Here is an 18,275-nt window from a genome sequence, read left to right as displayed (position 1 = left end):
TGAAGGTTTGCATTTTTGAATCCATACGTACAAAGTAGTGTCATGCGGATGTGTCATTTTATTAATGAGCGAATGTTAAAAAAATGGATAAATGTAACAAAAGAAAATTTATCACATGACGATTTTACTTCAGATAGTGAAGACCAAAACATTTGATGCGAATTTATATAGTTTTTAATTTAGTGCATTTTGCAGATGATTAGATATACACTATCTAGCAGTATTTTTATTCTATAGTTGTTTTTTATGTTCCTCAAAGTTTATATAAAAACTAAAATGTCTTCCAAACTTACCACAATATCACAGCAATATAAATGTAATTTGAATAAATCTACTATAGATATTTAAATGCAAATGATACAATTACATTATTAGATAAAGAAATATAATATAAAGACCTGTGATCTGTCAGTTATAATTAAAGGGCAGATATATTTCCTCTTTGCTGTAACGCCCTTATTTGCCTGTAGGTGGCGGCAGAGGGCAGCCATTTGTTGTAAACCTTGTTATTGCAGTAAGGATGAGGTCATCCTGGTGCAGCACTCCAGCCTGGACCAGCCCAGCCTGACAGTCAGCAGCGCCCACATTATCTCAGCCCAGACCGTTACATGACACTGTGTGTGTAGTGTGTCCAAGCAGCCGGCGTCACGGAGCAACTTCAACATCCCCAGAATAAATCCATAATGTCATTCCACTCCCGGGACAGTAACTGGCTCCATGTCCAGCCTCATGCATGCACCTGATGTGTGCCGCTGCTGGCGTGGCCCCAGGTCTGTCCAAACATATCTCTTAATTAAAGAAGAATCAACCGGGGCCTGTGCCGAGGTCCCTAATCCAATCAGAGCATTACACTGTTTGGGTGGGGGGGGAGATCAGATGCACAAACACTTACACAGATGGCTGCCACACTTTGTGATTGTCTTAACTGGATGAATATTGCTGGATTAGAGGGGCGGTCACGGTCTTCATCCTTTGTGGACCACAGAACACAGATTACAAACCCTTCTTCTCATCTCAAAAGCAGAAACGGTGTCTTGACACTTTGATGCTTTCATGTGACATTGAGGTGACTTTAGATAAAATGCAAAGTGCTCTAAAATACCTGGAGTAGGCGTTAAATGTCGTGTTTTTCTCTGTTACCATAAGCATGAATAGAATTGAGTTACACAGCCGCCAATACAAGTCTGTTGGATATTTGAATGGATTCCAGACATTGTGCTATTACAGCTTTTAAGTTACTGGATTGTGCTGCACCAACCTTATGTTACATGGCTCCAACCTGGAGTAGGTTGCATGTGTGTGTGTGTGTGTGTATGTGTGTGTTTTGCTTGCTCGTGCACTTCTGTGCCCTTGTGCAGCACTATCAGGGCCTTCACACGGGGCATGTGAGGTGAAGCTGGCTCATTTTAGCTTCATGTAGAATTGGCCCAATGCCAGAGATACAGCAGCCTCCTCTGTGAAGTTCATGTGTGACACACTCTTTGGTTCCACAGGATTTATCAGATATATTCCAGTTGGCACGTGTCTATCTAATCTTTATAAGAAGGTTCAGCTCTGCACTTAAAGTCAGTGTTGAACTATGAACACAGTTTGTGTTAGTTTGAGAAACTTAATGGTGTTTAATGGATAATTCTGCTGACGCACTCAATAAACCAAAAGAGAGGAAGTATTGAAAAGACAAAAATACAAATATCATGTACTCACTGCAGGAGCCGAATCACAGTGGAATATGTTCTGATTTATTTTCATAGCTGTCTGGCTTTGACTTGAGAAGATTTTTTATGAGCTGTTTCTCTGCACACACAGACACACACTCACACATGCATACATGTGCACACACTCTCTCTCTCTCTCCCTGCACATCCAGCGGACAGACAACTCTGTAGTTCTCTGCAGGAGCCAAACTGCTGCATCAGGTATTCTCTCTGATGTGAAGGACACAAAACAATCGCACAATGTGAGTGTGTCTAGACTGACTGTATCTACTGTAATCCTGTGCAGTGCAGCCTGCACACTGATGCTGCAAGTGTGTGTGTGCGTGTGTGTGTGTGTGTGTGTTTTTAGAAATTAAAAATCTGCAGTTGAAGCGATGCACTCACCTTCATATACTGTAACAGTGACATAGTGTGATTTTTCAAAACACACATTAAAAAACATATTGCACTGACACGTTACAGATCCACGCAGCAATATTAAAGGTGTATCTTTGTTATGGTCAGCTATGAACGCGCATTCCTGCACAGAACCGACGAGCACGCGCACCTTGCACTGCACACCGTCCTGTGAGACAAAGAAGACGTGGACGAGGCTGTTTTGATCCAGCGGCGGTGGAGGAGGAAGAGGAGGATGAGGAGGGGGATGATGAGGAGGAGGTGCATCACTCACAGGATGAAGAACCATTCAGGATCCTTTTCTCTGGCCAATAAACGGAATGACGTCAGCCTCAACTCCTAGAAAGGGGGCGTGGTCTAGGCGGCGTGACACGCGTGACTGACAGCCATATTAAAGGGGTAATCAACCTTCAAACAGGAAGCAACAAGAGGATCATGGGAATATTAATGAAACCTGAAATCACCGTGAAGGCTTTGTGTGGTGTTATGTTTCACGTGCTTTTATTGTGGAAAAACTACGGAAATTAGTCACATGTGTAGCCTGTCAAAATAAATGACTTCTAGTATAATGTATTTGTATGAATACAAATGGAACTGAATCACTTGTGATACTGTAAAACATAATCATAACATCCTTGTGATTATATGAATACTGGTCAGGATGTTTCATAATGTTGATTAAAAGGTATAAAAATTACTGTAAAAAAAAAGTAAATGTCATTACAAAACTGACATGACTATAGGTCTTTTCATAGGCCTATGGACTAATCCCAACACTTATAACATACATATGTATAGATGATTAATTGAATTAAGTGTTCAAATGTTGCTTAAATGTGAGTATTTGCTAGTTCTTGTGGTGTTTTATTAAATATTTATGAATTTCACAATGCCTGGTTGAAAGATAATACTTTTTGAATATGTGAGCTTTGAAACGCACATTGAAAAACAGCAGTGGTTGAGCCAAGGTGCTTTAAAATTATGGCAAAGAACAGTAACGATAAAGATAAGATTAGGAATAAAAGAAATAAGAAAGGAGAATTTGCAGAAGAGGAAAACACAGAGAAAGAGGCATAAAGGATTAAAATAGTTTAAAAGAATAGAAGACAAACAGTATATGACACAGAAGACAAGTCAGAAAAATAGACAAATGCAGTAAAAGCCATGGGAGTTGAGTTAAAAAGATAAAGATAAAGTGTAACAAATAATTATGATAAATAATGAAAGACATAAACAGAACAAAAACAGTTTGATGTGATTTATTTGTGAGTCTCAGTCCTAAACTGCCTTTTTCCACTTGTAGCACACCTGTGGACCTAAGTGTTATTGTACTTGACACCGAAGCATGTCCTTCAAAATATAAACTGTGCACGTGAACACTCTACTTACCACATATTTAAATGATATTAAACACCAATGAGGGACACCACATTATAACGCGTATGTTCGTATGTCCATCAGCAACATGCCAGGACGTGTCCCTGCAGCCGAGCTGACTTTGCAGTGTCTCTTTAAAAGGCGAAACCATGCACAGGATCCAGGGGGCCGGGCCTTGGTGGTGGACGTGCGTGCATGTGTGTGTGTGCACGTGTGAATGTGCCTGCATGTGCGTGTGTGTGTCCGTGTGCGTGCAGAGCAAATGGGGATACAGTAGTAACCCAGAGTGAGGTGGCAATCCTCCTCCACACTGACTTGTCTGTGCGTCGCTGCACTTGAGGAGCGAGAAGAAGAGGAGAGTGAAGATGGCAACGCGAAGGGACTCTGGACGAACCGGGATCTAGTTTCTTTCTCTGGCGTATTTTTTAATTTTTAACATTTTTCTGGGGGATATTTCACTTGGATCCACGGAGCGCGTGATCGTGCAAGGTATTGCATTTAAAGAGTTCAGATGGGATGTGTGTGATGAGGCTGGAGCACTTTGTCCTCCACTGATCTGCAGCAGGAGGATTCAGATCCACGGTCCGAGCACCAGGGCTGGATTTCATAGATTTGTTTTATTACAAGAGACATTTCTATTTATTCCAAGGGGGCTTTTACTGCAGCTTTGAACGTGTCAGTCGCCCGCTGTGGTTTATTACATGTGCTCGGTTTAGTTTGACCTAAGCTCTGTCTCGGTTGTATTTATATTCTCTTCGTGTTTTCCACAGAAAATAACAAAGTTGCGCTCGGCCCCGTTCGGGACTTCGCTCGTGTGGAATAGCAACAAAGGACGGGAGCGCGCATTCATGGGACGCGACTTTGACAGCTCCTGGTTTCTTCACTTGTAACTTGGAAGGACAACAAAGCGGGGCCACGATTGAGACTTGATCTGGAGAACATGGCCGAGGCGCAGCTAGCCGAGCCAGTGCCGGACCTGGACGTGGCCATCGACCCGGACTTCGAGCCCCAGAAGCGCCCCCGATCCTGCACCTGGCCGCTGCCGCGACCGGACTCGAGCGCGGAGAAGCCGGAGAGCATCGAGGCGGACATCATCCCCGAGGAGGAGGACGATGAGGAGGACGGTGCCACCCCGACGCGCTCCGGAGGGGCGGCGGAGGACCAGAGCAGCAACAGCCCCGTGGCCGCCGACGGATCGCTCTCCTCCCCCGGACAGGAGAGTGGAGGCTCCCCGCTCTCCACGCACTCCCCGTCGGCCACCTCCGGCGCGCTGACTCCCAACAGCCTCGGCGGGCTGCAGACCCCGAGGAAGGCTTCGTCCCGCCGCAACGCCTGGGGGAACCTGTCGTACGCCGACCTGATAACCAAAGCCATCGAAACCGCGCCGGACAAAAGACTGACACTGTCCCAGATCTACGACTGGATGGTGAGATCCATCCCTTACTTCAAGGACAAAGGCGACAGCAACAGCTCTGCAGGATGGAAGGTAAGACTCCCTCACTCCTTCCCACCCACCCAGCCAGTCCCCCTCCCTCCTCCATCAAAACAAAAACAAAAAGCATGTGGCTTGTGTACCCACTGACGCACGCAGCCAAGCGGTCCTATTATGGTGGGCCATTACTTGGGTGTCATCTGGGAGTCATCGGTGCTTTTCATTGTCATCAGTCTGATTGCATTTGCATCAGATTAATGTCTTTTATCTCGGTTATTTTCCCGAGGAGTTATGTGTGCATGTTATTCCTCTGAGGCCTCGGTCACATGTTTGGAATTAGAGCAAACAGAAACGTTGCAACCGGTTTGTCTGGAAACACACTGGCTCATTTTGAGTGACGCAATCCATCTGTTTAAGACGCTCAGAGAGAATGAGACAATTACATAAGGCAGTTTACTGAAGAGCAGAAAATCCTCTAATGGGACAAGGAGCTGAATGTAAACAACACAATTGGACCCACAATGCCAGGAGGAGAATGGGAGTCCTGAGAAGACCTCTCCTGCACTTGCAAACCTCCATGTGATCTGGTCTTTGTTGGTGTGAATATCTGCTCTTATACACAGAAGCTGGGTTTCCGCCGGGCCACTGCAGCCACAGAGGTATTGCCCTGTTTGCCATTTGTTATGTAAACCTTGGCAGGGTCGAGTCAGTCTCTTGGGTCAGGTAGGCAACTGCCAAGGTTGCTGATCCTGCCTCAGGGGGGGGAATTACATAACCACTGTGTTGCCGCTGCTGAGTTTGGTGGAGCCGTTGAGGGCAAAGCTTCTTGTAGAAGCTGCGATCTGGTCGCCCCCGAAAAGACACATGGAGCCCGCGAAAAAAGAGAGAGTGAGGGGAGGCAGGGGAAGACGCAGCCGAAGGTCAGAGAGCGGAGATTAACACCCAGGACCGGCCCCATGGGGTGTGGAGCATATAGGCCATATTTTGTCAGGGGCTTCTCAGGTTTGGCTATGTGATATGGTCCAGTGGAGAGCACAGATGGGGGGGGGGGAGGTAGGGAAGTTGTATGTGTAGCACCCACCAAGTCCAGGCCAAGTTCATCGTTACCATGCAGGGCTGTTATAGTCCTGGAATTTCGGGCATGAGGGCCGGGCTGCTGGTGGTTTAGGGTTACGCACGCTCTGTCAATAAATGTCCGCTGCAGCTCACAGCCTATGCCCTTTCTTATCTGTTTCTCATAAGGGACTCTTATCATCACGGACTCAAGTTGTGTCTCGTTGTATCACAAAGTTTAGACAGGCTCCTCTTTTTTCAGATGATCCATCTCCAGGGCACCAGACCTACGAACAGGTTCCTTCGTATTTGAGGCCTGAACATGTCCCAAGCTGCAACCAAAGGTGGCCTGCAGAGCCAGGTGTTCAGGTGACTACCTCCATACGGGGAGGTTGTCAGGGTCCCTCTGCTCTCCATTTCACTCTCAGAGACTCTTGGGTTTCACCTCCACACAGGGCCGGGTTTGAACACCTACAGTTTCATGCAGCCATGCAGCGCACACCTTTTGTTGAGGAGATTTGCTGAACAAATCCTAGTAATCCCACTGGGTTTCTCTCCCAGGTTCCCACTTACGTCACTCTGCTTCCTATCTCTGGCAGTTAACCATTAGCCCCAGTAAAGGTAGGTTGGAGACAGCCAAGCACGACACCAGGAAATCTTTCAACATCTCAGATTGTTTTTTAGTAAGAGGAGACACTGAATATACTTTTAATAGAAACATGGTGTTCGGTCATTTACTTCTTATTACACAACAAAGACCTCAGTGTGAAGAGGGCCATCTCTGATTCAAACCTGATTGTGATGAGGAACCTCATCTGTTTTTGAATTTAATGAAAGATAACTGTAAAACCAAGTGTCAGGTATCTAAGACGAATGATCTATATTTGGATCCTGATTCAAATATTCAAAATTTGCCAATTTAAGACTTTTTTGTTAGGTTGTTAAATGAGAAAAAGGGGAAAAAGCTTTTATTTCTGTAGTGAAGCTCCGATGATGTGTAAGTTTCAGGGTCTTCAACACTGGGTACTATGTCACCTGAAAAATAAAATAATACACTGCACAATTAAAATCATATTTTTTATAATAAAAATTGGTCTCAAAAGAGCGGAGGTATTTCACAAATCAAATGAAATCTGAACATGATTATCAGTCACCTGAACTGAACTGAGTCAGGATATGGAACCGCTTATGACCTCAACTGAACACTCTCATAGAAATAGCCTGATTGCATAAGGCTGCACTTGAGACCGTGGTCTTTTATAGAGCCGATACATTTTGAACTGAGGCAGAATCCCTCTTGGTGTGTGTGTGTGTGCGAGTTTGACGGACCGTGTGTCAAACCAGTTCACCTTTTTTATGGCAGATCATACCAGCACGTGTGAAGAGTTTTCCAGCACAAGTTCTGGCTTGAAGTTCTGGTTGCTGAAATGTGTGCTAAGAGAAGCTTTGGTATGGCGGGGGAGTGATGGGCTGCATCTCAAAATAGCCCCCCCTGGAAACATGCCTGTAACTCTCAGCGTGTAACTCTCTTTTCATCTGTGTGTGTCTTTGCATAATGAAGAGCTTAGGTGCACTTGTGAGTGTGTGTGTGTGTTTGTGTTTGCGTGTGTGTGTGCGTATTCCTAGCTGCACTGAACTTTGTGCTCTAGTGTTACTTAACCTCGGTGTAACAGGCTCCCTGTTCCCAGCAGCTGTCCATCATGGGCCAAGACCCGGTTATGTCTCGGTGACATGCACACCATACACACGCACGGTACATACAGTTCCCTCAAGCTCAGATAAGCTTGGCCATGTTTGTTTTTAAACCTGCCATACATTCCCCCACTGACAGACATGTACAGACACATACACTGCTTTCGCCCGATCATGTTCAGGCTTATCACCGGCGTTTATGACTGAGTCTATGCTGCAGGTAATAAGTCATACATGGGGCTAAAATTAGACTTATGTCACTAGATTACATTATCTCTACGAACCCGGCAGTGTTTATCGTCAACTTGAGATTATTGCTTTACACTTGCATCAGTCTTAATGTCTTCTGATAATTGATGGGTAGTTCCAGGTATACAATGTTCCACCAAAACCACAAATCTGTGAGTCACAATCCCGAGACTTAAACACACCTTTTTGTCAACAGAGGCCAAAACAAACAAAGGTTCATGACACACACACACACACACACACACACACACACACACACACACACACACACACACACACACACACATCATCCTACAGTCCGCTTATTCCCCTATCTGACTTTGAGAAAAACCGTCTCTCCCCATTCCCCCCACCTCCATAAGCCCACCAGCCATGTTGATTACCATTTTAATGGCCTCAGAACCTGAAAGTGTCAATTCTGCTGGACTGTAATTATTTATTATTCCAATCAGAGCGGGACGTGGTGGACAAAAGAGAGAGGGTCGACAAAAGACCCTAACAACATTAGTCTTTTCATCGGCTGTCCATCACTGCAGAGTGAAATGAGCTTCACGTGGGCGATAAGATTCCAGCGCCAGCCATGAATATTATCACAGGACTATTGGCTAAAGGCTGGAATTTAAACTTGTTAGCACCATCGGAGCTCCAGAAGACTACTGCCTAGTAAAGAAATTGTTATAATGCGGCAGAAAATACTGATAAAGATTAGCTGGGAAACAGGGCCTGCTTGTGTGTGTGTGTGTGTGTGTGTGTGTGTGTGTGTGTGTGTGTGTGTGTGTGTGTGTGTGTGTGTGTGTGTGTGTGTGTGTGTGTGTGTGTGTGTGTGTGTGTGTGTGTGTGTGTGTGTGTGTGTGTGTGTGTGTGTGTGTGTGTCTCCATCTGAGGCCTCTCAGATGGAGATGGCAGCGTGCCAAAGAGCTGAAGCAAAAAAGGCAATAAAAAGGGGAGTGGAGGGGGTCAGAGGGGATCGGAGGGGGGTGCGTTAAGACAGTAGGAGGAGAACGGAGGGGGAGTTGAGGGAGTAAATTAACAGGCTCTGCTCTAAATTGGTGTATTACAACTGCCCTCTGGCTGTGATTCCCAGTGGAGGGGTTCGAGGGGTGTGGGAGGGTAAAGGGGCGACGGGTTATGGGAACACACCAGCTCCCCGGCACCCCTCCAAGAGCGGAGTGCTCGACCTCAACGTGGAGGAGAACCCCCTGGCTCTGTTCTAGTTCCAATTCCAATCAATGGACATGTTTTTTTTCTCTTTAAATGCCTTAGGAGCTGCGATTTTACATCTGAAATTAGCCTACATTGGCAAAAATATACGGATATGGTAATATTGCAGCAATATGTGCATTTTAACTATCTTATTCAAAAACTTTGTGCTTTAATGGACTGCCTGCAGCCTTCACTCTTCCTGGAAGACCCTTTTCAAGCTTTTGGAACCTAACCCCTAACCCTGATGTGGTGTGATAACATCTGGCTCATACTCAGCATCCCACTTCAGCCCATAGGTGTCGGTGGAGGTTCTGTGCCCAGTCAAGCTCTGTGCACATAGTCAAGTAGAGGCCTTTGTCCAAGTTTTTTCAGAAACGTGCTATATTCTAAAATATCATTGTGTGCTGTAGCTTTAGCAAAATATATTTACTAAAAGAAATAGTTCCAGTGGTTACCCATGCTGACATTTTCGTCATGAGGACCATAGCGCGACTGTCGGATACAGAAACGTTGAATTCAACTTTATTAACATCCCATATTCAATTTTTTTTTTTCTGTGTAAAATCAACACAGTGGAGTTTAAGTTGGTTTCGTAGGAAGATTTAGTTAGTTTAGTAGCCTCATCTCACAGTGTCCATCTGTTTGTGAAAGTGGAAACACCATTCATCACATTTCCTGTCAAAGTTAGTCCAGTAACCTACAGAAAAACATCCTGTGTGTATTCGTGTGTAAAATGTGAGCAGTTAAAAAGTAAAGAAAAGCCGATTGTTGTTGGTCTCTGGTTTTCCCGTCATTTTCCACATCCCCGCCAACCCCCTCCGTGTCATACTCCGCACGATCTGTTCTCCTCACAGACTCCTCTCAATTATTCAATGCGCTCGGCGATGAATTCAGATCACTGTATTAATTTTTAAGAGCCTGTTCTCGGCTGAAGGCTAACCCTCTTTCACAGTTTCTGTCTCTCTTTCATCACTCCCAACTCTTTTCACTCCACTTTCTTCTCTTTTTTCCTCCCTCTCACGCCATCCCTCATTATTCTCCAGCCCGCTCCCTCATTTGTCTCGATGTAAAACACGAGCAAAAAAAAGAAAACAAGCCGTCTCCCTGTTGCTCGCTGCTCCTCCTTTTGAAGCACGACTCTTGAATCTGTTGTCGGCCTCTAATGAATGGAGGTGAATCTTGAGCCTGGGCTCTCGTTGCACTCCGTACACCTTTGATTCCTTCTGGTTTTTTTTTTGCTCATCAATGAAACACTGCAGCAGTTTTTTTGAGACACTAGAGTTTACCTGAACAAAATATTCCAAAAACTACAATATTCCTGCTATTTACATCTCTAATAAAAATGAGTTTTCGACTAATATTCCACTTTACATGCAGCCATGCATACTGTGATTAACATATTTAGTCCCTATGACGCAGAAATAAAGGCAACTCCCTTTCTGACTATATTATATTAATATAATTATCATCCTCGGTGGCGAACATAGACTCACTGCTTCATTCCAGCCTTGCAACCTGTTGTCTAGTTGGTTTGTTTTCAATGCGCAAAAGGCTAAATTCGTAATAAGGCAAAAGTTTAAATATCCAAATGTTAATTTATTAATATTGTCTAATTTGGAATAATAGTGTAATATTTCTATGCATGTAAACATCATGAGTGTTATAGTTGCTGTGAAAATTCAGATTGTAAATCAAATTCATATTTTAAAAACCTTGGTGTGACCCAGCTGCGCTGAGTGCAAATCTCTGTTCTCTACATGATGATGAAAGCTGGAGGTGACCAGGTCACATGGATTGATGTGGTTTTTTTAATGTCTGCTTTTCTGTGTTAAACAGACACAGGCCCACAGAGAAACAGAAAACAGATGCCTGTACATGCCCAGTGCTTGATAACATCTAAAATACAAACACTTGTGTCCCACACGCTGATTACATGCCGGAGATGTGGGCTTGATTTAGGGGCCATGGTTCTCTGCAGGGAAACCGTGGATTTCTCCCCCTTTAGATTGGGATGAGGTGCTGCTCCTGGTTAAGAAATGTAAGTATCTGAGGGAACGACATTGATCGGTGGATCGGTGCGGCATCAGCTGTAATATGTCCATTGTAATGGTGAAGAGGGAGCTGCTTTTGTTGTACCAGTTAATTCGTTACCACCCTCTCCTTTGGTCATGTGTAAAAAATATTTTTCCTCCGTGGGGTGTCAGGCTTGGATAGAGGAGCTTGGAGTGGCACCTTCAGACGAGGTGGTTAGTGGATCTAATTAAGACGCCTCCTGGGCACCTTCCTTTGGAGGTTTTGTGGGCTTGTCCAACTGGGAGGAGGCCCCAGGATAGACCCAGAACTCACTGGGGGGATTTTATATCTTCAATGACACCTCAGGATTACCCTGGAGGAGCTGGGACATTTTGCCGGTCAGAGGTTTGTTTGCAACCGAACCCCAGATAACCGGACAAAAATGGAGGGATGGGTGTAAGACAGGGTTTTTTCTTCTGGTCTTGTGTCTTCATGCGAATCACTCACCCAGCTGCTGGTGGCAGCTTCATATCAAGTCTGGTATCAATCTCATCATTTAACTACCGGCAGGAAGACATCAGAACAAACTGTTCCTTAAAAGTCCTATCCTCTACTTGTGTACTTTAAGGCTGCAGTAGGGAGGCACGTATCTTCTGTATTAGTCACTGTTATTCAGTTCAAACTGTGGAAGTAAGCAAAAAATCTCTCTGGCAGAATTTCACATTTTGTAATGTTTGGTTTATCAGCACTGGTGGTTCTGCTGATGCTGCAATTTTCCAACAGCCAGCATCCCAACAAATCTCAAGTGAAAATTTCCCAGATGATTCATTTAAACTTGTTTACTGAGGTGGAAGAACTGTTGTGGTTCACTGTCTTTCCCGAACCCGTTCAATCGGCAACATCTCTTCCATAAAAACACCCTCACGCTGCAAAACAGTTGCTCAGCAGTTTATACAACATCAGATTACCCTGATCTCCTCCGACTGCTGGTGCTTGAAACCAGTGTTTCAGCCAGATAAACTGCAGCAGAGCTGGAGTCGCCAGATCGAGAGCGGCTGCAATAGGTAGAAATGCAGCAAAATGAGAGATATTTCCTAAAAACACAAAAAAACAAAAGGGGGATATAGTGGAGGTTGAAATCTCTTGACATCCAGGACATGAACATAACATACCTGCTGAGTATGGGGATGTTTTAAGTTGAACCTGACCTTTGACCTCTGTGGAGTAAGGGTGAAGAGGAATCAAAAATTATAGTTTTGGAAGAGTGACTTTTAAGAAACCAGTCTGACTGGGAAATAGTACTATTTGCTCTATGACATGTCTGTCTGTCTGTCATTAGGAGGATCCATAAGACACCTAGAGAAACTAGTATTTACTCTCCCCAGGTGTAAAACAAACAACCTGCTTGTGGGATATACGTCACACGTCTTCAGTGTTTGCAGAAGTATTTATCAAACAAGCATCTGCTCATGCTTAAGTAAGGGGACTGAAGAGAGTCTGGCATTAAATCTGGAGCCGGGGCTTAATTTCCAGTGAGCATCACATTGAGCTCCAGGAACTCTACACAGTCATTGTGTAAACCGTGAAGGCATAGGTCAACAATTTGGGAGGTTTGCTTATTTGTTTTCTCGCTGAAGATGCAAAGATCAGGACCACGTTCATGCCCGTATTGTTAATATGAAGGTGATATCAGAAGGTGGTGTGGTTCTGTCCAAATGTAACATTAAAACTCACAAATTACCACAAAGTTACTGTTCACAACCTATAAGATGGGGTGAAACATGATGATTGACAGCTGAGACTATAGAGTAAAGTTAGGAAAGACTTTCACGACTTGTGTGCCCTCAACTACTGTGTGTGTGTGTGTGTGTGTGTGTGTGTGTGTGTGTGTGTGTGTGTGTGTGTGTGTGTGTGTGTGTGTGTGTGTGTGTGTGTGTGTGTGTGTGTGTGTGTGTGTGTGTGTGTGTGTGTGTGTGTGTGTGCATACTTGTGTGGACACGACGAGGGAGGGGTTGTGACCTGTTTGTCTCCATAGCAACTGATAACTTGTCAAGCAGGTGGGGGCAAGACTCGCAGTTTGGGTGACAGCTGATAACAGAGTGAGCCACTGAACGTCTCTCCCCTCCCCCCCTGTCCTTCCACAACACACACACACACACACACACACACACACACACACACATGCAGATGTAGTCGGACTGCACATACCTCCCATTCTGGCCTTGCTTCTCAGTTTCTCAGATAACCACATTGCTGAGCTGGGCCCCTTGCCTCTCTGCCTCCTCCTACACACACACACACACACACACACACACACACACACACACACACACACACACACACACACGCATCAACATATCATTTACACACCCTCTGCGTGTGTTTTGACAAGCCTTGTTTTTTCATATGTGATTAGTTGTTCATGTATTGTTTGAGATACAAGTTATTTATGATTAGTTTTGTGGGTGATATAGAGGCGGGTATATGAGGATAGAGTATCCCCCCCCTTTCCTCTGTTACCCATCACATCTCAACGCGGCCACCAGTCATCTGCCCGTGGCTGATTTGAAGTTATCATCGCGGAGTGTGGCTCGCCAACGCGACTCCTGGCTTTTAAACTTTAATTTGTTTTCCTCTGAGCCTGTCTCTTTCAATTACGCCACTCCACCTATCTGGCATCGCTGCGTCTGCACAGGCCGGGCTGCGCTACTTTTTCCCGATTAACATTTAATTGACTACGATAAAGCTTTCTGTGTCACAGAAGGACGAGGGAATACTGGGGGGTGGTGTGTTTGTGTGTGTTTGTGTGAGTGTTACTTTCACTCTCTGTTAAAACCAAGATTATCTGCTTTCCCTGCCCTGTTCACCCCTACATCCCCCATCTCTCACCCTGGATCCACTCCTACCCCTCCCTCCTTCTCAGTCAGGGTTAATCCAGATTGATGACAGCAGATTATGTTAGATTAAGTGTTTTGGAGGCCATAGCTGCTGCTAAATTGACATTACTCACCTTTGTGCAGGCGTGTGTGTGAGTCACAGATTTAGATACTTCTCATTGGTGATGATGATGTCAGTGTGGTGTGATATGATGGTTTCAGTGATTGGATTGTAGAAAACAATAGCAAACACCAGACAACATTTTCACGGGACTGGTTTTCTCAGACCAATAGTCAAACCAAACCACATTCAGTCTACAGTTATATAACACAAAGAATGCAGCAGAGTTCATACTTCCACCAAGGCCTAACCGTCCACTTATGAAACCAAATTTTAATTCACTATCCAGATTTTTATTTGGATCTGCACTTAATTTCACACACTCATAAATATCAGTCCCCCAAACATGCCAGACTTGTTCATTATGATACAATAATTGTTTTATAAGAAATCAACGGAAATCTCCCAAAATTCATGGATCCGCCGAAAAAACATCACCTCCTTGCAGAGAGAAAATTTGCATATTTCGAAAGAGGTTCCAACATATATTTGGCTATTGAAAAAATTACTTTGAAAAACTTTTTGGGGGATTGTTTACCTACTATAATTCATCCAAGTGTTTAGAAACACTTCTATGAAATCAGTGTAGATTTGAACTTGATTCCCACGGTGTAGTCTGTTGCGGATAAGAGACCAAAATGTTTTGCGTAGCCTCAGGCTCAGCGTTACAAATGGAGGCTCTCCACCTATAAGGACACGCCACTCCCAGATTTGATAAGCAAAGACTGAGTGCCGTGAAGCAGCCGGCTTGCCAACCACCTGTTCAACACACAGAGGTTTTCTATGTGCATACAGGATTCTCCAGACTCTGTTAAAAGCGATAGGCAAGAGCGCGTCGGATTTCTGCTGCGAATTACACAGCTCGAGATGTGTTGTTGCACACATGCTCAACTCCTCTATGCATCATTAGAACAAGGGAATGATGTTTTCTGTTCTTTCCGGGCATCTGACGATAGTTCCCATAATCTCCCCGCAGTGATTTTTGGCATAAAAGGCAGTCTCCAGTGTGTGTGTGGGTGTATGTGTGTGTGTGTGTCGAACCTTTCAAGGCCTCCTCAGATGTGTGCGTGTAGCTGGAGCTCCATTGTTAGTTAGCCACAAGGTCTCACACACACCAGCCTCTTCGGGCTAATCCCACTCTTCATGAAGTCACAACTATGCCCCTCGACTGTGTAAGTGTGTGTGTGTGTGCGTTTGTGTATGTGCATGTGTGGAGGCAGGGTACTGCGGGATGAAGGCAAACCATTGTTGGGCCAGCTTTAGCCACCGAACACTGAAACAGACAGACGAGGCCAATGGCAGGAGCTGAAGTTACATCAAAGTGTGTGTGTGTGCTCAGTTCTCTTCATGTGTGCATCTAAACACGATGAAAGGTTTAACACAAATGCAAAAGATTAAAAAAAAATCCCTTTTGTTTGTCTCGTATAATTTACACTTTAAACTTGTGGGGTAAAAAAGATCAGTTTCTCCGGCTGCTCACAACACAGTCAAACTTAGAAACAAACAGTGAAAACACGCAGAGGATAGAATTTCAATTAGGCCATTTTTCTTTGTCAAGTCACTCTTTAAAAGCTGGAATCCATGTGTTCTGGAGAACTCACCGTTGAAACTCCAATGGATCTTATCACCACCATAAACCTATGGGAGGGCAATAAATGACCCTGTATTCTAAAATAGGCCTAGTCCTAACCCAGATTAGAAGGTCACGGTGGATCTAGGGAACTGCTCCTTCCTCCTTCAGTTCCCCCCTCCCTCTCGTCTTATCTGTTATCGTTTATGGGACCTAGGTAAACTCTGGTGTTTGCACACCTGGGTTTTATAAGGGAGAGTGGGGGGTGATTAGGCTCTGCAGATATGCCTGCAGAGCACAGCAGCAGAAACAGGTCGATCTAATAAGCATGTCCCTATGAGTCTGCTGACGGAGCACAAACTGACTCCACTCACACCTACAAACCCTGTCCTACAGACGTTTTTTTTGCTAGTTTTTCATGTTCCATGTCCAGTAACCATATTATTTACATAGCAAATGCACTTGCACTCCTTCACTTTGAACATTAGCAAATCAGCCAGTCCACTGCAGGGAAGAGGTCTCTCTTTAAAATTGTCATAGACTAGTCAAAGTGGATTTGGGCACGCCATAAATCAATTTGTTCTTTAGCCCATGCACCTGGATTGTTACAATATAATCTTACATTTCAGTATTGATGTTGGTGATTCTGAAGGACTTTGGACGAACATTATTAAGAAAAGACTTGAGGGCTTTAGAGCTGACAGAAGAATCCTCCTAATGAATCCATGTCTTTTAAGGCTGAGCTCAAGACTGTCGAGTTGGTGAAATCCGACTCTGGGCTTGTGGGCAGGGGCACGTCTTCCTCAAGCTGACAAAGGGAAAGTTCAGAACTTGACTTCTGGCCTTGTAACCAAAAGAGAGAGAGAGAGCTTTCTGTGCGACCTCTCACCCGCAAACCTTCAGCTTGTGTCTGACTTTGAGAAGCTGATAAAATGAAAGCGGTGAACCTCCTCCACCTTTTCCCACATATATAATGCTCCGCTGAAATTCAACAGCAGGGTGTTGCATTTGATGGTCAGCTCTAAAACATCGATGGTACATTGAGGATATGAGGCCAAGGTTACCAGGTCATATCCTTGGACCTGCTTGGTGTATGTACGAAAGGGGACTTTGGACTCAGCAGGGTCTTCTTCCAGAGCTTGTTTTGGATAAGGAACCACTGTGCAGCTCTGAAATACACAATAATCCTTATTGAAGAAGTTATCTAGACATAACCCTGTGTAAGGCCCCGTTGAGCCCATGTATGAATACAACAGGGCATTGTCTGGAGAATCCACAGCGAGTTAGAGAGTGGGTGCGGTGAAAACATTCTCTGTCATGCGACTGGTGCAAACCCGGACGAAGAAGAATCATTTACAACACTAGAGAATGTCTAACCGGAGAGATAACCAGAGTGAAGAGCTTCTGCCGGTGAAACAGTCAGACAAGCTCAAGGAACCACAAGAGACTCGGTTGTTTGTTATGTAAACAAAACATTTCCATTTCTCAGAAATAGCATGCAGAAGAGTTTCCACGCTGACCCAGGGAAGCTGGATGTGCGTTCCCTAGCCAAAGAACACGGAGGGGAGAATGCCCGATGAATAATTCGAACACTCTGCTGCGGACCACCATTGTAGCAGATCTCGCTTTCTCTCTGTCTTTGGTCTCCTGTCTTTCGCCGTCCCTCACCACGTGCCATGCTTTTTTTATTTGTTGAGGGTAGTTGGGCAGAGAGAATGCCCCATAGTGTGTGTGTGTGTGTGTGCATGTCTGGGTCTGTGCATTTCATTGCTTATGGGGGCATGAAATCGCTCCAAAGCCCCAGGGCACATTGGGCACCGCTCTACCCAGACACAGTGCCTTCCTCTCTGTCTTACATACACACAAACACACACACGCCCATTCCTTCAGCCCTTCCTTCACCTTCACCCTGTGTGTGGCGGGGCCTATGAGCAGAGATGCGTGTGTGATTCCTCTCTCGCTTGTAGCTCATCCCTCTGTTCCCACAGCGACCTTCATCCCGACCAGCGAGCCATCTGTCCATCAATCATTTAGTCCCTTGGTGCTGCTGAGGAGAGTAACCGATACCCGCAGTCACTGACCTCAAGACCCGGAGGGTCTCAAAATGGCTCCTCAGCAAGGACAGCCTGCCAAATACACACGTAAACACACGCACACGTTCAGAGGGAAGCACGCATGCACCAGAGCACACGCTTAACGTACTTATAAACTCGTAAATTTGGAGTAATACACACAAGGAAGCAGGGCACAGCCAGGGAGACATTCTCTAGTGCACATTTCTTACTTCCATGCTCCGCTCCAGGCATTTGAATGTGAAGGGGCCCTGATATAGTGAAGGCTTTGTGCTCGTGGTGAATATATAGACACGTGTGTGTGTAGTACTGTATGCAGAGGGGGCTGGGCCACTAATACAAGGGAAAGCCCTAGCCTCAGCTGTTGTTGAACATATTCCCCCCAGAGAGATCCTCACTTTCCCTGCTCACACACTCCACTTTTCTGGAGGAGACCTGCAGGTCAGCATGACACGTGAAGACTTAAAGCCGGAGAGAGCAAGAGTTGAGAGGTGGAGAGTGGGCCT

General features: G+C 45.0%; 1 protein-coding gene across 2 annotated transcripts in view; it reads left to right on the top strand.

Annotated features, from left to right (window-relative positions):
• Positions 1–3,663: 3,663 nt before the first annotated feature.
• The window catches only part of foxo3b (forkhead box O3b), a 44,682-nt gene continuing 30,070 nt past the window's right edge, over positions 3,664–18,275 (top strand). The window contains exons 1-2 of one of the 2 annotated variants that reach the window (XM_053445755.1): positions 3,664–3,977; positions 4,259–4,974. In XM_053445755.1, coding sequence (XP_053301730.1) covers positions 4,429–4,974 — 546 coding nt within the window. In that variant the 5' untranslated portion in view covers positions 3,664–3,977; positions 4,259–4,428. Of the gene's footprint in view, positions 3,978–4,258; positions 4,975–6,235; positions 6,343–18,275 lie in introns of those variants that run through there. The other variant, XM_053445756.1, reaches the window with a different exon arrangement.

This window comes from Pleuronectes platessa, chromosome 17 (assembly GCF_947347685.1).
Source record: "Pleuronectes platessa chromosome 17, fPlePla1.1, whole genome shotgun sequence".
Taxonomy (NCBI): Eukaryota; Metazoa; Chordata; class Actinopteri; order Pleuronectiformes; family Pleuronectidae; genus Pleuronectes; species Pleuronectes platessa.
Note: the sequence above shows the minus strand (reverse complement) of the source record. Positions and strands in the feature narration are given on the sequence as shown.